This window comes from Clupea harengus, chromosome 5 (assembly GCF_900700415.2).
Source record: "Clupea harengus chromosome 5, Ch_v2.0.2, whole genome shotgun sequence".
In the NCBI taxonomy this organism is placed as follows: domain Eukaryota; kingdom Metazoa; phylum Chordata; class Actinopteri; order Clupeiformes; family Clupeidae; genus Clupea; species Clupea harengus.
In genome coordinates this window covers 23,938,181-23,956,191 of record NC_045156.1, presented here as the reverse complement: position 1 = coordinate 23,956,191, position 18,011 = coordinate 23,938,181, and the positions used below count along the sequence as shown (strand labels likewise).

At 45.0% G+C, this 18,011-nt stretch overlaps 1 protein-coding gene across 7 annotated transcripts in view; it reads right to left on the bottom strand.

The window, feature by feature from the left end:
• The window catches only part of LOC105895866 (calmodulin-binding transcription activator 1), a 225,099-nt gene that overhangs the window by 200,288 nt on the left and 6,800 nt on the right, over positions 1 to 18,011 (bottom strand). For all 7 annotated transcript variants that reach the window (XM_031568222.2, XM_031568224.2, XM_031568223.2 and 4 more), the window contains exon 3: positions 9,064 to 9,167. In XM_031568222.2, coding sequence (XP_031424082.1) covers positions 9,064 to 9,167 — 104 coding nt within the window. The remainder of the gene's footprint in view (positions 1 to 9,063; positions 9,168 to 18,011) is intronic.

Sequence of the window (18,011 nt, the reverse complement as noted above, 5' to 3'; positions counted from 1 at the left end):
CATTTCTTGTTTTAACCATGCGCTGTGCATTTTTTGAAAACGATTTCTTTACACTATACAAATTCTATCTTGAGTCACTCAGCTCATGACATATTTATATTAAAGGGAGTGATATGTTTTCCTCATTCTTCCTTTCTCCTGCTCTCTCTCTCTCTCTCTCTAATCCTACTCCTCCCCTATCATTCCTCTTTCTTTCTTATATTCCCCCTCTCTCTTTGCATCAAACAAATACAGAGGTTAAAGTGTTGATGAATGGGAGGGTTGCCATAGTGGTATAGCATCTGCCTTGCGATGCTTTTAGCACCCTCCTGTTCTTAGAAATCTCCACCTGCCTTGCGTGCACTAAACACATCCTTCATCAGGAGACCAAAGTCTCCCTCATTGTTATTCTTTGTCGTGTTTGTTTACACTGAGCGTGATCCAAGTGTGAATGACGCCAGAAACAGCATCCTGTCAGAACTAGGACAGCCACACTCGGTAAAGGGAGTCCACTGTGTTCACTGATTTAGAACAGGCCATCATGTATGTTTAATCAAATCTAATGTAGGGAACCAGCCGAAAGTCCCTTCGGAGCCAGTTCTTGCGTAGAATGGAGATGCACTCTGTGTGCTTCACAGGAAGTACAAGCCAAGTAGGACAGCAAAGTGTGGGAGGAATTTTTAGTGAATACAGCCAATACAGTCACTGTGCATTCAAGTGAATGATGTAAGGACTCAACCATTTACTGTGTGTACACACATGTGCTGTTAGGATGGGATGTGATGACCTAGGGGAAAAATCTCTGAAGGATTTTATGTAATGAGAATATGTTTGACCTGAATGTTTAAAGATCCAGAACAGACATTCGGCAGTTTTGTAGAGTACGTTATATCTAAAGCAATCAACACACACACACACACACACACACACACACACACACACACAGAAACACACACACACAGATCCAGTAAATAAACCGGCAGTCAATTACAATGGGCAGGCACAAAGGCCTTACCCAGCGGTTCAATTCAACAGAGAGAAATCTATCCATCTATTCCTGAATAATTTTACATGTCAGTGAACACAATACACCGAGGAAGGAAGGAGATGGAGAGACAGGCAGGCAGGAGGAGACACGAGGCAAGAAGGTAAGAGAAAGAGGCAAGCAAAAACAACAATAATACAAACTCTGGGTGCAATGCATTTGCTGATTGATTTTGAAATTTGAAAATTCTTTACAGGGGACGGTGGCATTAAGCTTTAAAGACAACCACAACATCCACATTCTGCCAAGAAAATAGTTTACATCCAATACCCTAGTTCCTAGATCTATATAAGGTAAAGTAAGGTCTCATTACTGAATCTCAACTGTGGCTATTTCAACTTTAATACTTAATACTGCCCATGCACCATTTTATTGGTTTAGTTGGTCTGAGTGCAGTTAAATCTTGTATAAATCAGTTATGTTCATCCCTTTGACATATCGAGTGGAATCCACGGATGCTCCTGTGGAGGGGGATTGAGACTAGGCGAATTTATATGCTAAGCAGTAGGTGAGCGACTTCACAAATCACCGTATGGCCTGAAGCCTTTTCTGGGCACAAGAAAACAAAGCAGTGTGACCTTTCCTTTCCGTCCATTGCACCTCGGAGGCTCACAAACATTTCAGCAAACATTTGCTGTCCACACCCCTCCTTAATTACAGCAAGATGCAATACTCAGCCCCCAGTTAGAGGCCACCAAAGGAAGATAAACAGCATTTTAATCAGAAAGTTTGGCCTCCTGTTTCAGCTAAAAGAATATCTCCGAGCAGTAAGATGCAAAAGAGGGGGAAGAGTAAGCCCTCTCCTATATTGACAGCTGAAAAGGTCTGTTTAATTTGTTTCCACACAAGGGGGAAATGTATTAAAATAAATCTTTAAACATCAGGAGTTGGGCCCCTCTCGCTCAAGAATTAGATCAACCCAATCAGCAATTTGCTAATCCTTACAAGGAAGCTGTAATCCCAGGAATACCCAGCTAAAGTAAGCCCACTCCGCAGGGGGATCCTAAGGATTCCGCTCAACAAGCTGGGATTTTTTCTTACTTTGCAGAAGCTACACATGACCAGGTCAGGTCAGGTTGTGTCAGATTTGGGGTGACAAATTCCATCAAGCAATTTAGGCAGTAACTGCATCCGAGGTTTACTGAAGAGAAGCCCTCAAATGCAGGTTCTCATACAAGTTCACTAAGACGTAAGACAAAATGTGAGTCACAAACAGTTATTGATGTTGTGTGTGAAGGTGCATTAATAATGCTGCTGAGATTTGGGGATGTTTTAGCAAAAAAGCAATTACTTTAAAACTACAAAAACACAAATCTTCAAACACAGAAATTGATATTGTTTGTGCTGTTCAGAGATGAAGCAGGCAAGCGAGCTCAGATGTGGGTTGTGAGCGGGAATGGGAGGGTGGGGGGGAGCACCTGATCTTGAGGCTATGCACCACTACAGGAAGCCTGCCTGGACAAACATGGACTGCAGTTCCCAGAACCCCCTAACGGGCTTAGTGGCTCAGCAGTGCAGCCTTGGTTTGATTATCTGCCGAGAGAGGGGGCATGGGCTGGAGCCATGGGGAGGACCCAGAGGAGAGGAGGCAGAGATTAGAGCCGGGCCGTCAGTGCCGGGGTCCGGCAGACCACAGGGTATACCACCTCGCTGGTGGTGCTGATGCACAGATTATTTTAAACATGGGATGGGAGAGAGGTCAGTGAGGAAGAGGTCAGTGAGGAAGAGGAGACGAGAGGCGGCGGAGGCTGTTTAGAAACTCATCTTCTTGCTTGCTTCGAATTCTTATGTTTACTTTTGTTTTTCATTTACCCCCCTGCTAGTCGTAAATCAATTTTTAAAAGGTTGAAAGAATATGTGTAAATTCATCGCAATATAATACCAGCCATGTCTACTCATCGTGGAAAGATGCAGGCATTTATATTCAAGACATCAAAATGCTCTGAGAGGTCTACAGAAATGGTGGGAGGATTTGTCTTTGAAGCAAGGTAATATAATTCCATTTCAAGCACACTAGACATAGGCGTACATAATAGAGTGTACCCCCACCTGTGTTTGAGAGTTTCAGGCCACACCCTGAGCAAGACATCATTGAACGAGCTTTCCTGAGGGCCGGTGGAATTCCATAGCTCTTCGACGAATCTCACTCTCTGAGATATCTTCGGGTCAGGTGACAACATGGCACCCAGTGATTTGAGGTGAATATTTAGAGGGACGCATGGCAGACGAGCGCTTAGACAGCGCTTCACTTCGCAACCTGGATCATGTCTCGTCACGTCGGAGTAATCTGCGAGCGTGGGCAGAGAATAGCAAAGTGGGCTGAAGGACATTTTTGTCGATAAGCAATAACCGCACTGCATTAGCAACACGTTTAGCCACGATAATCCCTCCAAAATCGCCCATTTTGATCAAATCATTCATCACGACACATTCTGTAATGCAGTGCTGTGTATACAGTGAGGTACGAGTTTGGCCCAGCCTGGTCATCGAGTGAACTCACAAGCTGGACACTTGAGACGCAGAGAGGTCTGAAGCCAGGTTTTAGACGGGGATTACAACGGCATACTTACAAGAACAAAGCGACCAGAGCTACAGAAACTATGTCATGACATCTCTGCAGGGTTGGATCCAAGAGGCCACAGGAGACTAACAGGGCAGCAGGAACTCAAGAGCATGTAGCACAAACAACAAGGCCTCTCAGGTTCACCAAAACAGCAATCATCCAGCAATCATCCAGCAATCACTTCAATAATTCAAGTCGAGTTCACTGTAAACATATGGGCTGCTACATCTACTCCCAGCAAACACAAACAAGAGCAAACCTCAGAATAAATGAACCCCTCGACCGGTCCGCCACCACAAAAGCAAACAAGGGGTTATTAGAGTGTCATTAAAACAACGGTACATTACTTCCGACGGAACAGGGACTCTTTCAAAGGCACATTTCTCCAGGTGCTTAAAAGCAGCAGCAGCAGGGGGCTGTTGTGGTGGAGACGGCCGGGGGGAAAGATTGAAGGAGGAAAAACTGAGATGATGACAGGAATTGACTTTTTGTCATTCCCTCGTGTTCCCTCTCTTCTCATCTTTATCACAGCCCCCATTATCGCTTTTACCCTCTCTGACTCCCATTTTATTTTTCTCTTTTTGTGTGTGTGTGTGTGTGTGTGACCATTCAGGAATATATATTTTTCAACCTAATAGAGGTTCGTGTCATTACCCTCAATAAGGGTCACAGCCCAGGAGGCCCATGCAGCGGGGGGGGGGGGGGGGGTGGAGTCCCACACCACCACACCTGCACAAAGCACCCCTCCATCCCCGACACTCTATATTCCCTTCCTCGCTCCATCTGTCTAATCCAATGGGTTTGCTTGTGCTAGTGTGCTGTATTCCATGCTATGTGGCTATGACATATGATGTATACGTGTGTGTGTGAGTGTGTGTGTGTGTTTGTCTGTGCAGTGTACACAACATAGCTGGGAGCACTCAGAGAGGCATGGATGTCAGTTTGATAATCTAGGCTTGTCCGGTTGCTGATGCTCAGGAACCCCTGATGCCTTACTGTCCTGCCCTGCTTCTGTCTTTCTGAAAAACGGACCCTCTTTAAATGACGACGATAGCAAGACGTCTATTCGAGATGTTTTATGGAAACATTGGGAGGTTAGGAGAATCCCACCACTCAGCAGGCACATTCAGCATAGCTCACAGACAACTCGACAGTGCGCGGCAGAAAGGAGGTAGTGAGGAGTATGTATGTGTGCGTGTGTGTGTGTGTGTGTGTGTGTGTGTGTGTGTGAGTGTGTGTGGTTTGTCTGACTTCTGAATCATCCTGTTGCAGTGCACTCATTAAGCAGAGCCTCCCCGCCGCTCATGCAGATCGTGCCGGAGGAAGCAGCGGCGGGAGGCCACCGTGGCCGGCACCGAAGCACCTGCTCCCATTAAGAGGGTTGTGGGTGAGTCTGGACGGGCTCGGCACCCTCCCTCCCTCCCCTCTCCTCACACAGCTGGAGACGGAGCCGCTTCTCATTTCAGCTCGTCTGGCTCTCTCCTCTCTCTCCTCTACCCTGTTCCTGTTTCTCTTTTTCGACATCCTACTTTACTAGCTCTCCCATTCTCACTGCGGGTCTTGTGCTTTCTCAGCCCGTTAGCACGCAGGCAGCACCTCGTCCACTCCTCAGAAGTTCACCTCGGCGAGGCAGACCAAAGGGACTTGCCTCTGGCTTCCCCTGCACATAATGAAGAGTTGAAGGACTTGGGGGGCAAAGGGAGGTCTTTGTAATGCCACTTGAATGAGTGGGGATGAAACCCACACCACTCCCATCCTGAGGTCTGAATTCAACTTTTTAACTCAAGGGTAATGACGTGTTTAAACCTAAAACAAGACTTGACTAGGGGGAGGGGGTGTGCATTCTTTATTCTGCCTGCTTGTGTGTCTCATCCTTCAAAGATGGGTGACTTAAGAAGAGATTGCAATCAGCGGCGAAGGTCTGAAAAGGAGGTGGTCTCACTGGGGCATGTCGGACGGCTACGGCAGCTGGCTTGGGCTTAAGGACAGCTTAGAGCCCCGTGCCTGAAGGACATTCTTTTATGAAGGCTCACCTTGAGTCTCCTCTCAATGCATCATGGCCACAGCTATCTCACAGCAAGAGCATCTGGGGCTTCTTGAGCATGACGTGACAAGTTGCCCATAGCTATGGTGATAAGGTTAATAAATACATCCTGCCCTGTTTGCCGTAACACCCACACATGGCGGACTGCTTTGGGCTGCTCCTCCATTCATTCTCAAGCGACTGTAATCGGAGGAAAGCAGGAAAGACTAAGTGACTGCAAATCAGAGAGAACGCAGATGTCAGAACCGCTTTGATTTGACAAACAGGGAAACACGGAGGTTTGTAATTAAACCAATTTGACACCACACATCAGCAAAACTCGTCCAGAAAACTGCACCGAGTGCGGAGTGCTGTCTTGTAAGTGTGAATGTGGCATTGGAAAGCCTTAAGGTATGACGACAAGATTGCCATAAAAGGCAGGGATTGTTTTGGGGGGGACGGGGGACGGCTTTATCTCACTCCTCCCCTCCCATTGGTCTTTTGGCCTCCCCCTCTGGCTCCCTTTTTCCATCACACTGGTTTATCTCAGTTTCCAGGAAAAGCTCTTGGTTAATTTACGTGCTTGACTCCTATATGCGAGCTCAGAGGAGAAAGGTAATGGTGGAAAAAAAGGGAATTACGCGATGAGTAGCTCAGCATCCTGTCAGGGGCTCTTAAAAGCATATGAGTCTGTAAATGTCCCTGCTTCCCTCGCAGAGACCGCAGTGGAGCCCATCTCTATTCCTCACGCCGGCTGAGGCTGCCTAGGTGTCGGGGAAGATGATCCTTTCTCGCCAAAAGGTGACGGGGTCTTGTGAATGGAAAAAGGCGGTAAGATGCATTCCATGGCCACCGAGGTGACGCGTCTCATAGGATATTTACAGAGACCGTATGAGGAAAGATTCGGAGACGAGAAACATATTTTTAACGCAGAGGGAGGACTGCAACTTCAGTGTTAAGACCTGTGCTCGGTAAAATACCTGTGTGAGGGAAACGGGAAAACCACAGAGCTGACTAGCCCTCTGAAACGTCGGAGAACACCTGTGTGCTACTTACTGGTACCCTGGTGTATTGTAGAACGTCGCTAGCCGAACCTCTAGATTAATGACAAAAGGCGTTCTTTCATCAAAATGCTTAAAAATTCACTCTGCTGGGACTAAGAGTCAATGATGATGCTATGCTCTGAAGGGCACTCTGAAAGGCACTGCACCTACTTCTTGTGAACCTTCCAAAACAGATCGCAGACTCCAATGTGCAGTTGATTGTGTACCGATTGAGGAGAGGATGGGTTTAAATCACAACACTCAACGCTTTGTGTGGCCCCACTCTGACTCCCATGCCAAGCTTCCCCTTCCCTTGTTCTGCTCTCACTGCAAGCTTCTGACTTCAGACGCTTTGTGGTTGCATTGTGGAGACAAACATCCGCTATTATCGCGTAAAAAGGAAGTCGAACTTTCTTATATGCTTTGGAAAAGTTTGTCTGGCTCTTTTTTGGAAGGCTGAGATGGAAAGAGCCAAGTGAGCTTTGAAGAAAACCACACTGGGACGTCCTGGGTTTTTTGGTATTCTAATATCAAGAACCCACACTAACCACTGAGAGAGACACAACTATGCTTAACATGTCCTACCTGCAGCTGTGTCACAAAAGGCGTCAGTGCCAAAGTGTTTGCGCAGCGCAAAAATCAAAAGGACTCGGTTGTGTGTGAGCAAACTTCTACAGAAAGAGAATGCATCACTGAGACACAAGTTGTAGTAAGACTAGAGTTTGTGAAAGGCAGGAGAGTAAGATGTTGGACTGGAGCGTGTCTGTTTTTTGATGAGAATGCACCAGAACACAGGTCTTGCAAGTTGTGTATGCTGCTGCATAAAATATATTCCCACAGAAGGCACACAATAAATCAATAAACACGTAACACGCACTGCTCTACGTGCTGCATGTATTTCATGCTTTTAAAACTGTCTGGGTGCCCTATTATCATGGACAGGATACCAAATGCAATGAATGTCTGAAAAAATACTGCAACTCATGAATTTTCAATGTGAAACCAATCAAAGCTCAAATTACTGCTTTGTCCCAAGACCTATCAGGCACAAAATTATGTTGTTTGCTTTTCTCCCAAGAGGTCGTATGGCTCATCATGGTAAAAAAAAAATCCTATACCAAGAAATATGAAGAGGTTCAAGGAAGTGCCAGGAGGCAACACTATGTCTCCCAGACCAGAATAACTAAACAAAAGGATTTTTTCGCCCATTTTCTCCAGCTTGCTAGTGTAAACCTTATCGACAGTGTCAGAGTCTCAAACTATGGGCTAGTTTGCATTGAAATTAAGCCAGACATAGGCTAATCTCCGGTGAGACTGTTTGTTTATCACATAATATCATAAAGTATTCAGGGGTGAGCTCCAAACAATAAAGTTATATATGGATTTAAAATGCTGGAACACCTGAGACAGAAGGTTAATAAAAGATAGCATAATCTCTCACTGTATACTGTCCCCCACCAAATCAGTAAAACGCTAAAAAAGAACTAGAATTACACTGGGATTTCTGTTCATGCTAAAACCACTTTGCTACCACCTGCCACCAATTTTGAATGGAGTGTTAGTGAATAAAATTGCAAAGAAATGACATCCTTGGCCAAGTAATAAATACAATATATCCGGCAGTATTAATTGAGCTTGAGAAAAGTGTGTGTGTTTGTGTGAGTGTGTATTTGTGTGTGTGTGTGTGTGTGTGTATGTGTGTGTGTTTGTGTCAGCAGGGACAGTGGTGGTGGGGGTGGGGCGGTTACCAGCTTGAAATGAAGTGGTTCCTTTAAAGTGTCTTTTTGGCCTCCCTCCTTTTGATAACCTGGTGAAAGTGATTTGTTTCCCGCTGATCTCATTAAGAGCTTGGCTTGAGTCAGACGCCGTCTCGGCAGTGGCCTCCCAGGACTGCCCAACGCTGCCAGTCAACACAAAGCCCCAAAGCTGGCAAACAGGGCAGCCTGGCTCCCTAGTCATACAGCTTCACTTTATCATGCAGGTTTCGTGAAGAGCTCTCTTCTCAATTCTTGTCCAAAGAAACTGCCATGTGATTTGAGTGTACCGCACTGTTAATCACAGAATCCTATAGATTTCCCCCTCGATCGAACGATGGAATTGTAAATATTTCATAAAAACTCAAATCTGTCTTGAATTTCTATGACAGCAAAGTGTCTGCATGTACTGCGCAGTCAGTGAAGTGAACTCACTCAGCTGGAGGCTATGTTTAACTAGTCCTTTTGACAATGTGATACGTGCAGAGTAATGATCATTCTCAACACCTTGCATAGCGGTAATATAAATCTTGGTAAAAACACATCAATTTGGTGCCCCTTTCCCTCCGAGACTGAGGGAGTCACAGCGGTCGACTCCTCCGTCTAGTAGGCTGCATTTTGAGAAGGGCCCGGAGAGCGTTGGCGGGGTCTCTTACCTCATTGGTGTTCCAGCGGTGTCGTTCCTTGGGCAGGGAGGAGCATTTGGGCAGACATTCGAGTAGTTTCTTGGGCAGGTATATTTTCAAATGTCCATGTTCACCTAAAAAAAAAAGACGCAGAGGTAAAATGGTCATCAACACATTACAGGAAATGGTATACTGGTCATATACTACATTCTTTGTAAAAAAAAAGAACATATCTGAGTCCCCACATGACATATAACTGTGATTAATTTATACTTTGTGTACTGTTATAGTTCTTTACTGCACTGTACTTACGTCTAAAAATCTACCGTAATTTCCGGACTATTGAGCGCACCTGAATATAAGCCTCACCCACTGAATTTTTTAAAAATAATTATTTTTAACATAAATAAGCCGCACATGTCTATAAGCCGCAGGTGCCTACCGAGACATTGAAACAAATTAACTTTACACAGGCTAAAATGAATATCAAAAGTAATATAATAGTGATGCATATTATTAGTTTTGCCAGTTACGATAAGTGCACTGTTGCTTTAAGAGAGCACAGTTGCAAGAGTCAATCAGAAGCTAGAACGTTAGATTGAAGACAGCGAGATAGAAGAAAGACGCTAGTTTGAAACCAGTGAGCTAAAGAACTTGAAAAGACTGGATTTGTATTGCTTGAGTTGTGTTCTGTCTACGCCGGTAGACTGTGGTTATTTTGATATTAGTTAAGTTATTGAGAGATACTGAGAAATCGCGTGGAGCTAAGCATCCATGCGGCTGCATCCATGCTAGCATCCTAGCTCCACAAAGCCACCGTAAACACAAAGCCACCGTATACAGTCACAGGTACCATAATCCATAAATTAGCCGCGTCATTGTTTAAGCCGCGAGGTTCAAAGCGTGGGGAAAAAGTAGCGGCTTATAGTCCGGAAATTACGGTAATAAACAGAAAGCAATTTCACAAACATTGAACATTATCATAAAATAGTGACTGTCATTACTTAAGCCAATTAACCCCCAGCAAAGAGAATGTGGATATGACCTCACGAATCCTCATTCAATTAACCTGCGTTTAGGCAGAATCCTCTATATCCCCACGGGATCTACCTTTTGATGTCAGCAAAGGTCTTGTCAGCCATTAGCAGGATACAGCCTGATATTAACGCAAGCCCATTACAATGCCACTGTGAGTACAATGTTAATCACTTACACCGTTCGCAGGTAAGTTAAAAAAATAACATCAGGTTAGTGTTCGACAAATATCTACCTACAACATTCTAAACTTCCATTTGTCTTGCGCCGTTTTAAGTGGATCCTGCCATACCGCAGCTGAAAGTATTGATTTGTTGTAAATTATGTGTCTAAAACCACTCAAACCACTCACCTCTATAAAAGGGGTATTGTATTTTTGTTTTTTAAATAATTTTAAGTGCATTTTTATGGACTTGCTTGTGTATTGTATGAAGTGAGTTTGCATAATGACACAGTAATGCCTTCTGCTTTTTGCAGGCAATCCAGATCGTTCATGACACAGTTAAGATTTAGTTTCCCTCGAAGACTGCACAGTAATGCTTTATTTTGACTTCTCCCTTATCAGCCAAGGGTGCATGCTTACACAAACACACACACACACACACACACACACACACACACACACACACACACACACAAGAAAACAAATTGGGCATTGGAGCAAAAGCATTTCAAGGTTATTGATAACCGTTAGCATCAAGTGCTCTTGTTTGTTACAGAACTCAGTGTTTGGCCCGCAGGGAGAAGCTACCTCCACATTGCATGCAGAAGTTCCTCATGAATAAAGCAGAGGGAGTGGGAGAGTGGGAACGAAGGGGGATGGGGAGAGGGATGAGAGAGAGAGGGAGAGACAGAGAGAGTGATAGAGAGAGAGAAAGAGAGGGGGAACTGAGGGGTGGCATGTCCCCTCTGGTATGGCACAGAGACACTTGTGGGAGACTGCGTGGAGAAGGGCTGGGCTGGCAAAGAGAGAGAAAAGTCTTGCTTTGGACAGCACAGCTCTGTTGAGACTCCGTACCACACCAAGGCACCGTAGCACAAACAAGAGATGTTTGGAATGATGGAGGAGACTATAGCAGCCGCTACCCTTTCATGGGCGGGTGCGCGTCAACATCCTGTGCGGCCGGCTACGCTTCCCCCGTGCGTGAACTTCCAACCACGAGAAATGATTCACCTGCTGGTGAGCGACATCAAAGACAGAGGTGCCCACGAGCAGGAGGCCCACGCTGGAAGCTCCAGCAGCCACATGCCTTTCCGAACGCATATCACACAATGGCGTCAATCTGGTATTACAAGACAGTAGAGGGTAGTAGAGGATATGATCATGTGACCACAAACATCCTTGCCTAACGAAGATGTCACATTTGATCAGGAGAGACTGCCTGTTTTTGTAACATCCTTCTTGCAGGAGAATGTTATCTCATTCCTCATTTGAAGTGCAAAAGCTTTCAATTCTATGAACACAAAATGCAACAAGGCTGATAAAAGAACCAAATAACCAACAACTCATTTACAGCGTACTTAAGGCTGATCCATATATCTGTCTCCTCTCCCCTGCTGCTTTCTCTCTAGCTAACCCCCGCCCCCCACACATACACACACACACACACACACACACACACACACACATGCATCCTCTCTCTCTGTCCTGCTCTCCCCTCCTCTCACACACACTCGCAAACACACACTGTCCCTCTCTTCCCTCTCTCTCTCTCTCTCTCATACACACATACACACACACACACACACACACACACACACAGACACACACACACACACACACACACACACACACACACACACACACACACACACACACACACACACACACACACACACACACACACACACACACACACAGTCTCATTTTCAGTCTCCATTTGTACACGAAGACTGGCAGAATGATCCCAGGGCCTGCCATTTGCTCTCATTGTTCTGTCCAAAGAGTGAGGGGCTTTAAAACTATGCTGACAATCACGGCTGTGGCACCGGGGAGGAGCTTTAATCACAGCAGTCGCTGCCATCTGCCATCTCTGATCATGTACCTGTCTGTCTCCAGACAGACTTTTCCGGCACTCATTGTTCAAACTGTGGAAATAATGTATACAGCGACTGCTGGCAGCTCCACACGTGGAAACACTATGAAAATATCTATCCCAAAATGGCAAACAAGTCAGGATTTTTTTTTTTTTTAAGTAGAGCCAAATGTTGGCAGCTTGACTGAAATGTAAAATGCAAAATGTTGGATTGCAAAAACATGAACATGCACACATGAGAGAGAAAAAAGGGGGGAGAATCTGAATACTTGAAAATATGACTGTCATGGTGTATGCGTCCAGGTTATGCTGCATAGGCAAATTATTTTGTGGCTTCTCTCAACCTTATGAGCAGAGATAAGAGGCAATGGCCCATTTCCACCATCCTATATGTTAACCAACCAACCAACCAACCAACCAACCACCAACGCGTACCTTCTTGTTGAATCAATGCTTAAGTCCCAGATCGAACTCCTGGCAAATGCCGATCACTGCGAAGGTCTCTGCCCAGTTCCCATGTCCTGACTTCTACCTGTGTTTCCCCATATGTCCACCACTATGAGATCTGACAGGACTTTCCATTATATCTTTGCCTTTGAAGGGCAGACAAGAAACACACATCAAACCTGCCCTTCAAAGTTCAGGCCCAGATCACAAGACCCCCCCTGTCAGCTCTACTCCTGGACGTGGGGGCTCCCAGCTCTTCATCTACAGACCTCAGCATGTTTTTTATCTCCTTAATCTGAGCAGTCTATCTTATAAATGTCTCCTATGGGCATGAATGTATTAAGGCAATGAGGTGTCCTGAAATGAAAAGGATCGGTTTTGGCAAGCTCTGATCATTAATGGGGGAGCTGAAACACTTGAGAGAGGAGTCCAAGACGTGGACGAGCACACAGCTGAAGCTTTGAGATGTGAGAGAGCTTTAGGAAGTGGTGGCGTTTAAACCACTACCCCTTTCCACTGGCACCAAACCAGTATGCATGATTAAAAGCAATGCTGTGTAAGCTGAAATATCTCTACCAGGCATGTAAATACTGAAACATTTTGACTTGAAAGAGATATAAAAAAACTTTTGAAACATCACACGGAAAACCCAAAAACTGTGCCTGCGGTGGATGCCTGTCCCTGTTTGCATCGCGGAGGGAGACGGCAGTCAGACCTGACTCTGTGCCCACAGAGCTCTCGGTCCTGGACGAATCCATTCCAGAGGTGGAAGCTACCTGAGAACCCCTTTGTTGCACGGAGCTTCTTCTCCGGGACTGTGACGTGGAGTGACTGGACTGTGACGTGGAGTGAGTGCCCTACGCCTCGCCCGCTCAGACAAGACATGTGTTTAGAGCAAGCGTCGTGAAAGAGGACGTTAAAAAAAAAAAAAAACGCTAGCAATGCAAACAACAATAACTGAGAGAAAAAGGCACTCTGACAAAGAAGCATTCGTTGACAAGTCTCAGGGCTTTTGAAAGCTATCATAGTGCTTAGAGAAGTCTGAAATAAACACCGGCCTCAATGTTGGAGAATCTCTCGCTCTCTCTCTCTCTCTCTCTCTTTTTGCCTCTGTTCCTTTGTACACTATATGTGGGCAGAATCTAGAGAATCTCACAGTGTTAGAGAAAGAAATTTAGATTTCTTTTTTTCACAGTCTGTTTTTTTTGTCTTATGATATTTGCCATAACTTTTCCTCGGCTCTCTCATTTTATCACGGCCTCTGTTGGGTTAGTGTTTATGTTAATAAGAGTAGACAGATTTTTAAATGTCAAAACAAAATAAAACAGACTAGGGGAAAATGTGATCTCACAGCTCTAATCTGCTGAGCAAAGTTGGCCTCCACCAGAGGCAAACAACAGAACATAATTTGCCTGCAAGTACTCCAGGGGATTACAACATATCTGCCGTCTGTGACGACCTCTCACGCACAGTTATTTGCACGCAAAGGGGTTGGCCGACAACAAAAAAAAAAAAAAAAAAAAAAAAGGAAAATAAATAAATAAGTAAAAGGTTCTTGTAGCTACAAAACAGACCTGACCAAGAAGTAAAAAAAAAAAGTGTTTAGCTTCCCTTTCCATAAACCCAACGGCGTACCGCTCTCATGTTTCAATGGGAGCCAATACAAATGCCCAGTAACCTGCTGACCACACTGAGGCATATTTCTCACCTTTCTTTGTTTGTTTGTTTGTTTTGTTTTGTTTTGATTACGTATTCAGATGTCATAAGACATTCAGTTTCTCCTCAAGCTGCCCCAAAGCAGTGGGCACGAGAGAGAAAAAAAAAATCCTCTGTGTTGTTAAATGTTTTTCTTCACTTCCATTCAAATGAAGGACAGCTCAATGGCGGCAGCCCTGGGAAAAAGTGCTTAAAGGGCAGGAGGAGGTGAGGAGCCTCCATAAGCATCCTGTGACATTTTAGCGATTAGCTTGTTTTCCCCCTGTGTGTGTCTTTTTATTAGCCATTTATATACAGCTCAAGACTTCCGTTTCTTTCCTGTCAATTATATACATCCAGAAGACACACAGCTAGAGTGTTGGGGGGAGGGGGGAGGGAGCAAGAGGACTTAGAAAAGGTCGAGGCACTTCGAAAGAAGATGAAGACAAACGCGTCGTTCTGATGAATGCGCTGGTTTGCGGTGGGCTGACTGTCTATCATTTGAGGCTTGCTCTTGGGAAACACCCACCACGTTGGGTCAAATTAGCCAATACAGCAGACTACATTACATGAGCATCTGTGTCAAATGATGTGTTAAAGTGTGCTTCTCTGAGAGAGAGCATCATTCTCTCGCGCCGGTACTCTTTCTTAATAGATCAATGCTGGCTGACATTAACTAGAGCCATCCACCGTAGACTTGGTCTGTCTCATGAGAAATGTTCCTGATGATCATTCCCGACACCCCCCTGCTTGGCTGGTCTCGCTCACGTCTCCCTGGTCTCGCTCACGTCTCCCTCGAGTTTGAAAAGAAAATCACTAATTGCAAAAACCTACTGCAAAAGTACATTCCCTCATCAATTGATAATTTTCTCTTTTTTTCCCCCACTGTCTCTTACCTTGTAAAGCCGTCACATTCACATTAAAATCGGAGGCAAAATGAAATACTCTAGTGAGATGGCTGTCAGTTAATTATAAAACTTTCTGTAATAAAGATAGTAAAAAATGCTAGAGTGGCAACACTTAATGCTCCCAGTACAGATATTAAGGGGGTGTCAGGGGAAATTTGGGATTTTTTTTGCCACTCCGTTTTTCCTGTCTTTTTCTCCAAATAAAGTTAATGTGACAGAAATAAAGGCTCATTGCGTTGAGGTGGCGGGTGGACAGCTCCAGACATGGCTCTGCATGTTAATTCATCACACTGCTGATAAACTTCTCCTGCAGTAATCCTGCCTCGCCAGGAGACTTGCCGAGAGACTTGCCGCGTTCGCTCCGGAATGCTCATTAAAACGCTGAGCCGGGCGCGGCAGAACTGTTGGTGAGCGGCCTATCCTCCTCCTCCTCCTCCTCCTCCTCCTCCTCCTCCTCATCTCTCTCACTCTTCCTCACTCCCCTTCGCCATTGTTTAACTCTCAAAGGGTGCTGTTTGCCCTAGCAGTATTTGCACACCTGAGGTGAGAGGTAATAGGGGGGAGGGCCTGCGTGTGTGTCCACAGTCTATGACTTGAATCTAAGAACACGCCTGAATTGCCAGACACCTCCTACAGACTATCACACACCCCAACGACAGACAGTACACACTGCATTAAAATCAGTTGTCATCTATATGGTAATTTTGGAAGAGGAGGGGGGAAAAAGGTGAGTCACGCACACACCGGCAGGGTGATATGTATGTCTGGGAACAGCTTCACGCCCCCTAACTGAGAGGCCATCACATACATTAGCATAAATCAGTCTCATTGTAAAACAACTCATTCAGTTGAGAAGCAGTGGTATGCGGGTGGGAAAATGGGCACTGTCTATATCAGGGCACAGTATAGCGTCTTGCATTGGAACTGAGTCCCAAAGTTCTTGCTGAGCAAGATTGGAAAATTGGACAGAGAGAAAGCAGTGAAAGAAATAAATAGGCAGACAGAATGGCTGAATGAATTAGTGAATGAAGGCAGAGAAAGAAAGAAAGACAGGAAGGAAGGGAAAGGGAAAAAAGAAAGTTCTGTAAATATACATGAACAACGATGACGATTTCCTCCACAAGCTCCGGTGTCTTTAATTATACATGGCGGGATTGTAAGCCCCGTCAATAAATTCACAACAGCTCTGACCTAGCACAGTTCCTCTATTCTTGCCTCAACCTTGCATTATCTTCTGGTTAGTTTTCTCGGAGGTTTGTAGTGCAGACAGGAAATGCCTCTACCCTTCCCACCTAATCCTTAAGTGACTTTGACCTCTATTACCATCACTGGGATTTCAGCCTCACTTAATCTGACTCAAGGGTGATGAATATATTCTGTTGACAAGCAGCGAGCCACACTGAACACCTCCATCCTTTCAGACCGCATGAATGAGATGTCTGCAACGGTCAGCCCTGCTAGTTTTTCTTATTATCTGACGCTTCCTTGTTCGCGAGTGACCTGGGTAATCGGATTACAACTCCATCACCGGTGGATGCGGGATGCGTTTCTATGCATTCTACTGCACCTGGTGATTCCACCAGAAATAGTGCTAGTGTGTTGGCGCTAGTGTGTCACGCTCGCTGACAGAATCAGTGCGGCTTCTTCGCGCTGCCAGGAGGTTCTGGGGAGACGCTAACGAGCGGTGATGAGCCCGCTGTGATGACACATGAGCATAAACAAATATAAACACAAGTCTCGTGAGTGCATGAGGAGCATCGTGCCAGAATGAGAGGCGCATAGTCCATGCCAGCCTGCAGAGGGCAAACATGCCCCCCCCCCATCCCGTGTGTCACTCAACACCAGATGGAGGCTGACATCACCTTCACGAACTGAATTCATCTCATCGCTCGCTCTTCTCTTTCCAATCATGGAAAAACATTACCATTCCCCAATTCTCTGGAAAACTGTTTGAAACTCACAAAAAAAAAGCCCTGACCAAAGCCGAAACTGACAGGTTGTAAGGACTGAGGTGATGTATTCAGAGCTGTTACTCGTGTATAAGTAAATGACTTCATACGTACCAATTTCATGGTCAAAAAGTCGCACTGAAAACATAGATTGCTCTACAGCGTACAGTTCATATAACATTGTTATAACTATTCTGTTACATAGTGATAGGGCCTCCAGTTTGGGTAAGCTTCTAATAGTCCTTATTTAGTGAGGAGAAATAATGCTTATGCTGTGAATAATGCTTACACTTGTGAATGAACAAACGATATATTTCTAATTTGACAAGATGAAGAAAACACAGAACACCGCACCCTATTGTAAATCTTGACCAAACTGTGAGCAAAATGATGTTACCTTTCCTTTTGTTGGCATAATCTTGCAAATATTGTTGGTGCCCTGAATCATAAATTCAAGAGTCAATTCTGCGGTGTTCTAGAGAATCCAAATCCCTCAGGAGCCATGTCTGGGCATACTTAATGACAGTTCTTTTTAAAACATGTGACTGCTTTACAGCAACAAAGAAGGCAATTCTACAACCCTGGGTAACTGCTGACACAAATGTAGTGAGGCTTTTCAACAATGAAAAGAATATTACATTCCACAATATTGGAATTGGTACTCAACTAGAATGTCAAATAAAGTGGATAGAGAGGAGCTCCAGAGGTGCCGTGGCCCAGGGGTCTGCACTTCTCTACAGCAGCTGGAAGGCTAACAAAATGTGCATTTTCATGTTTCACTGTATCAGGAGCACACAGACAAATACTGTTGCACAATAAATATTCTATACGTAGCTGTAACTGTGTAGGGTTTTGTTGTAGGCAGACACACAGACAGACGGGTTGAAGGAAAGGGACAATCGCACAGA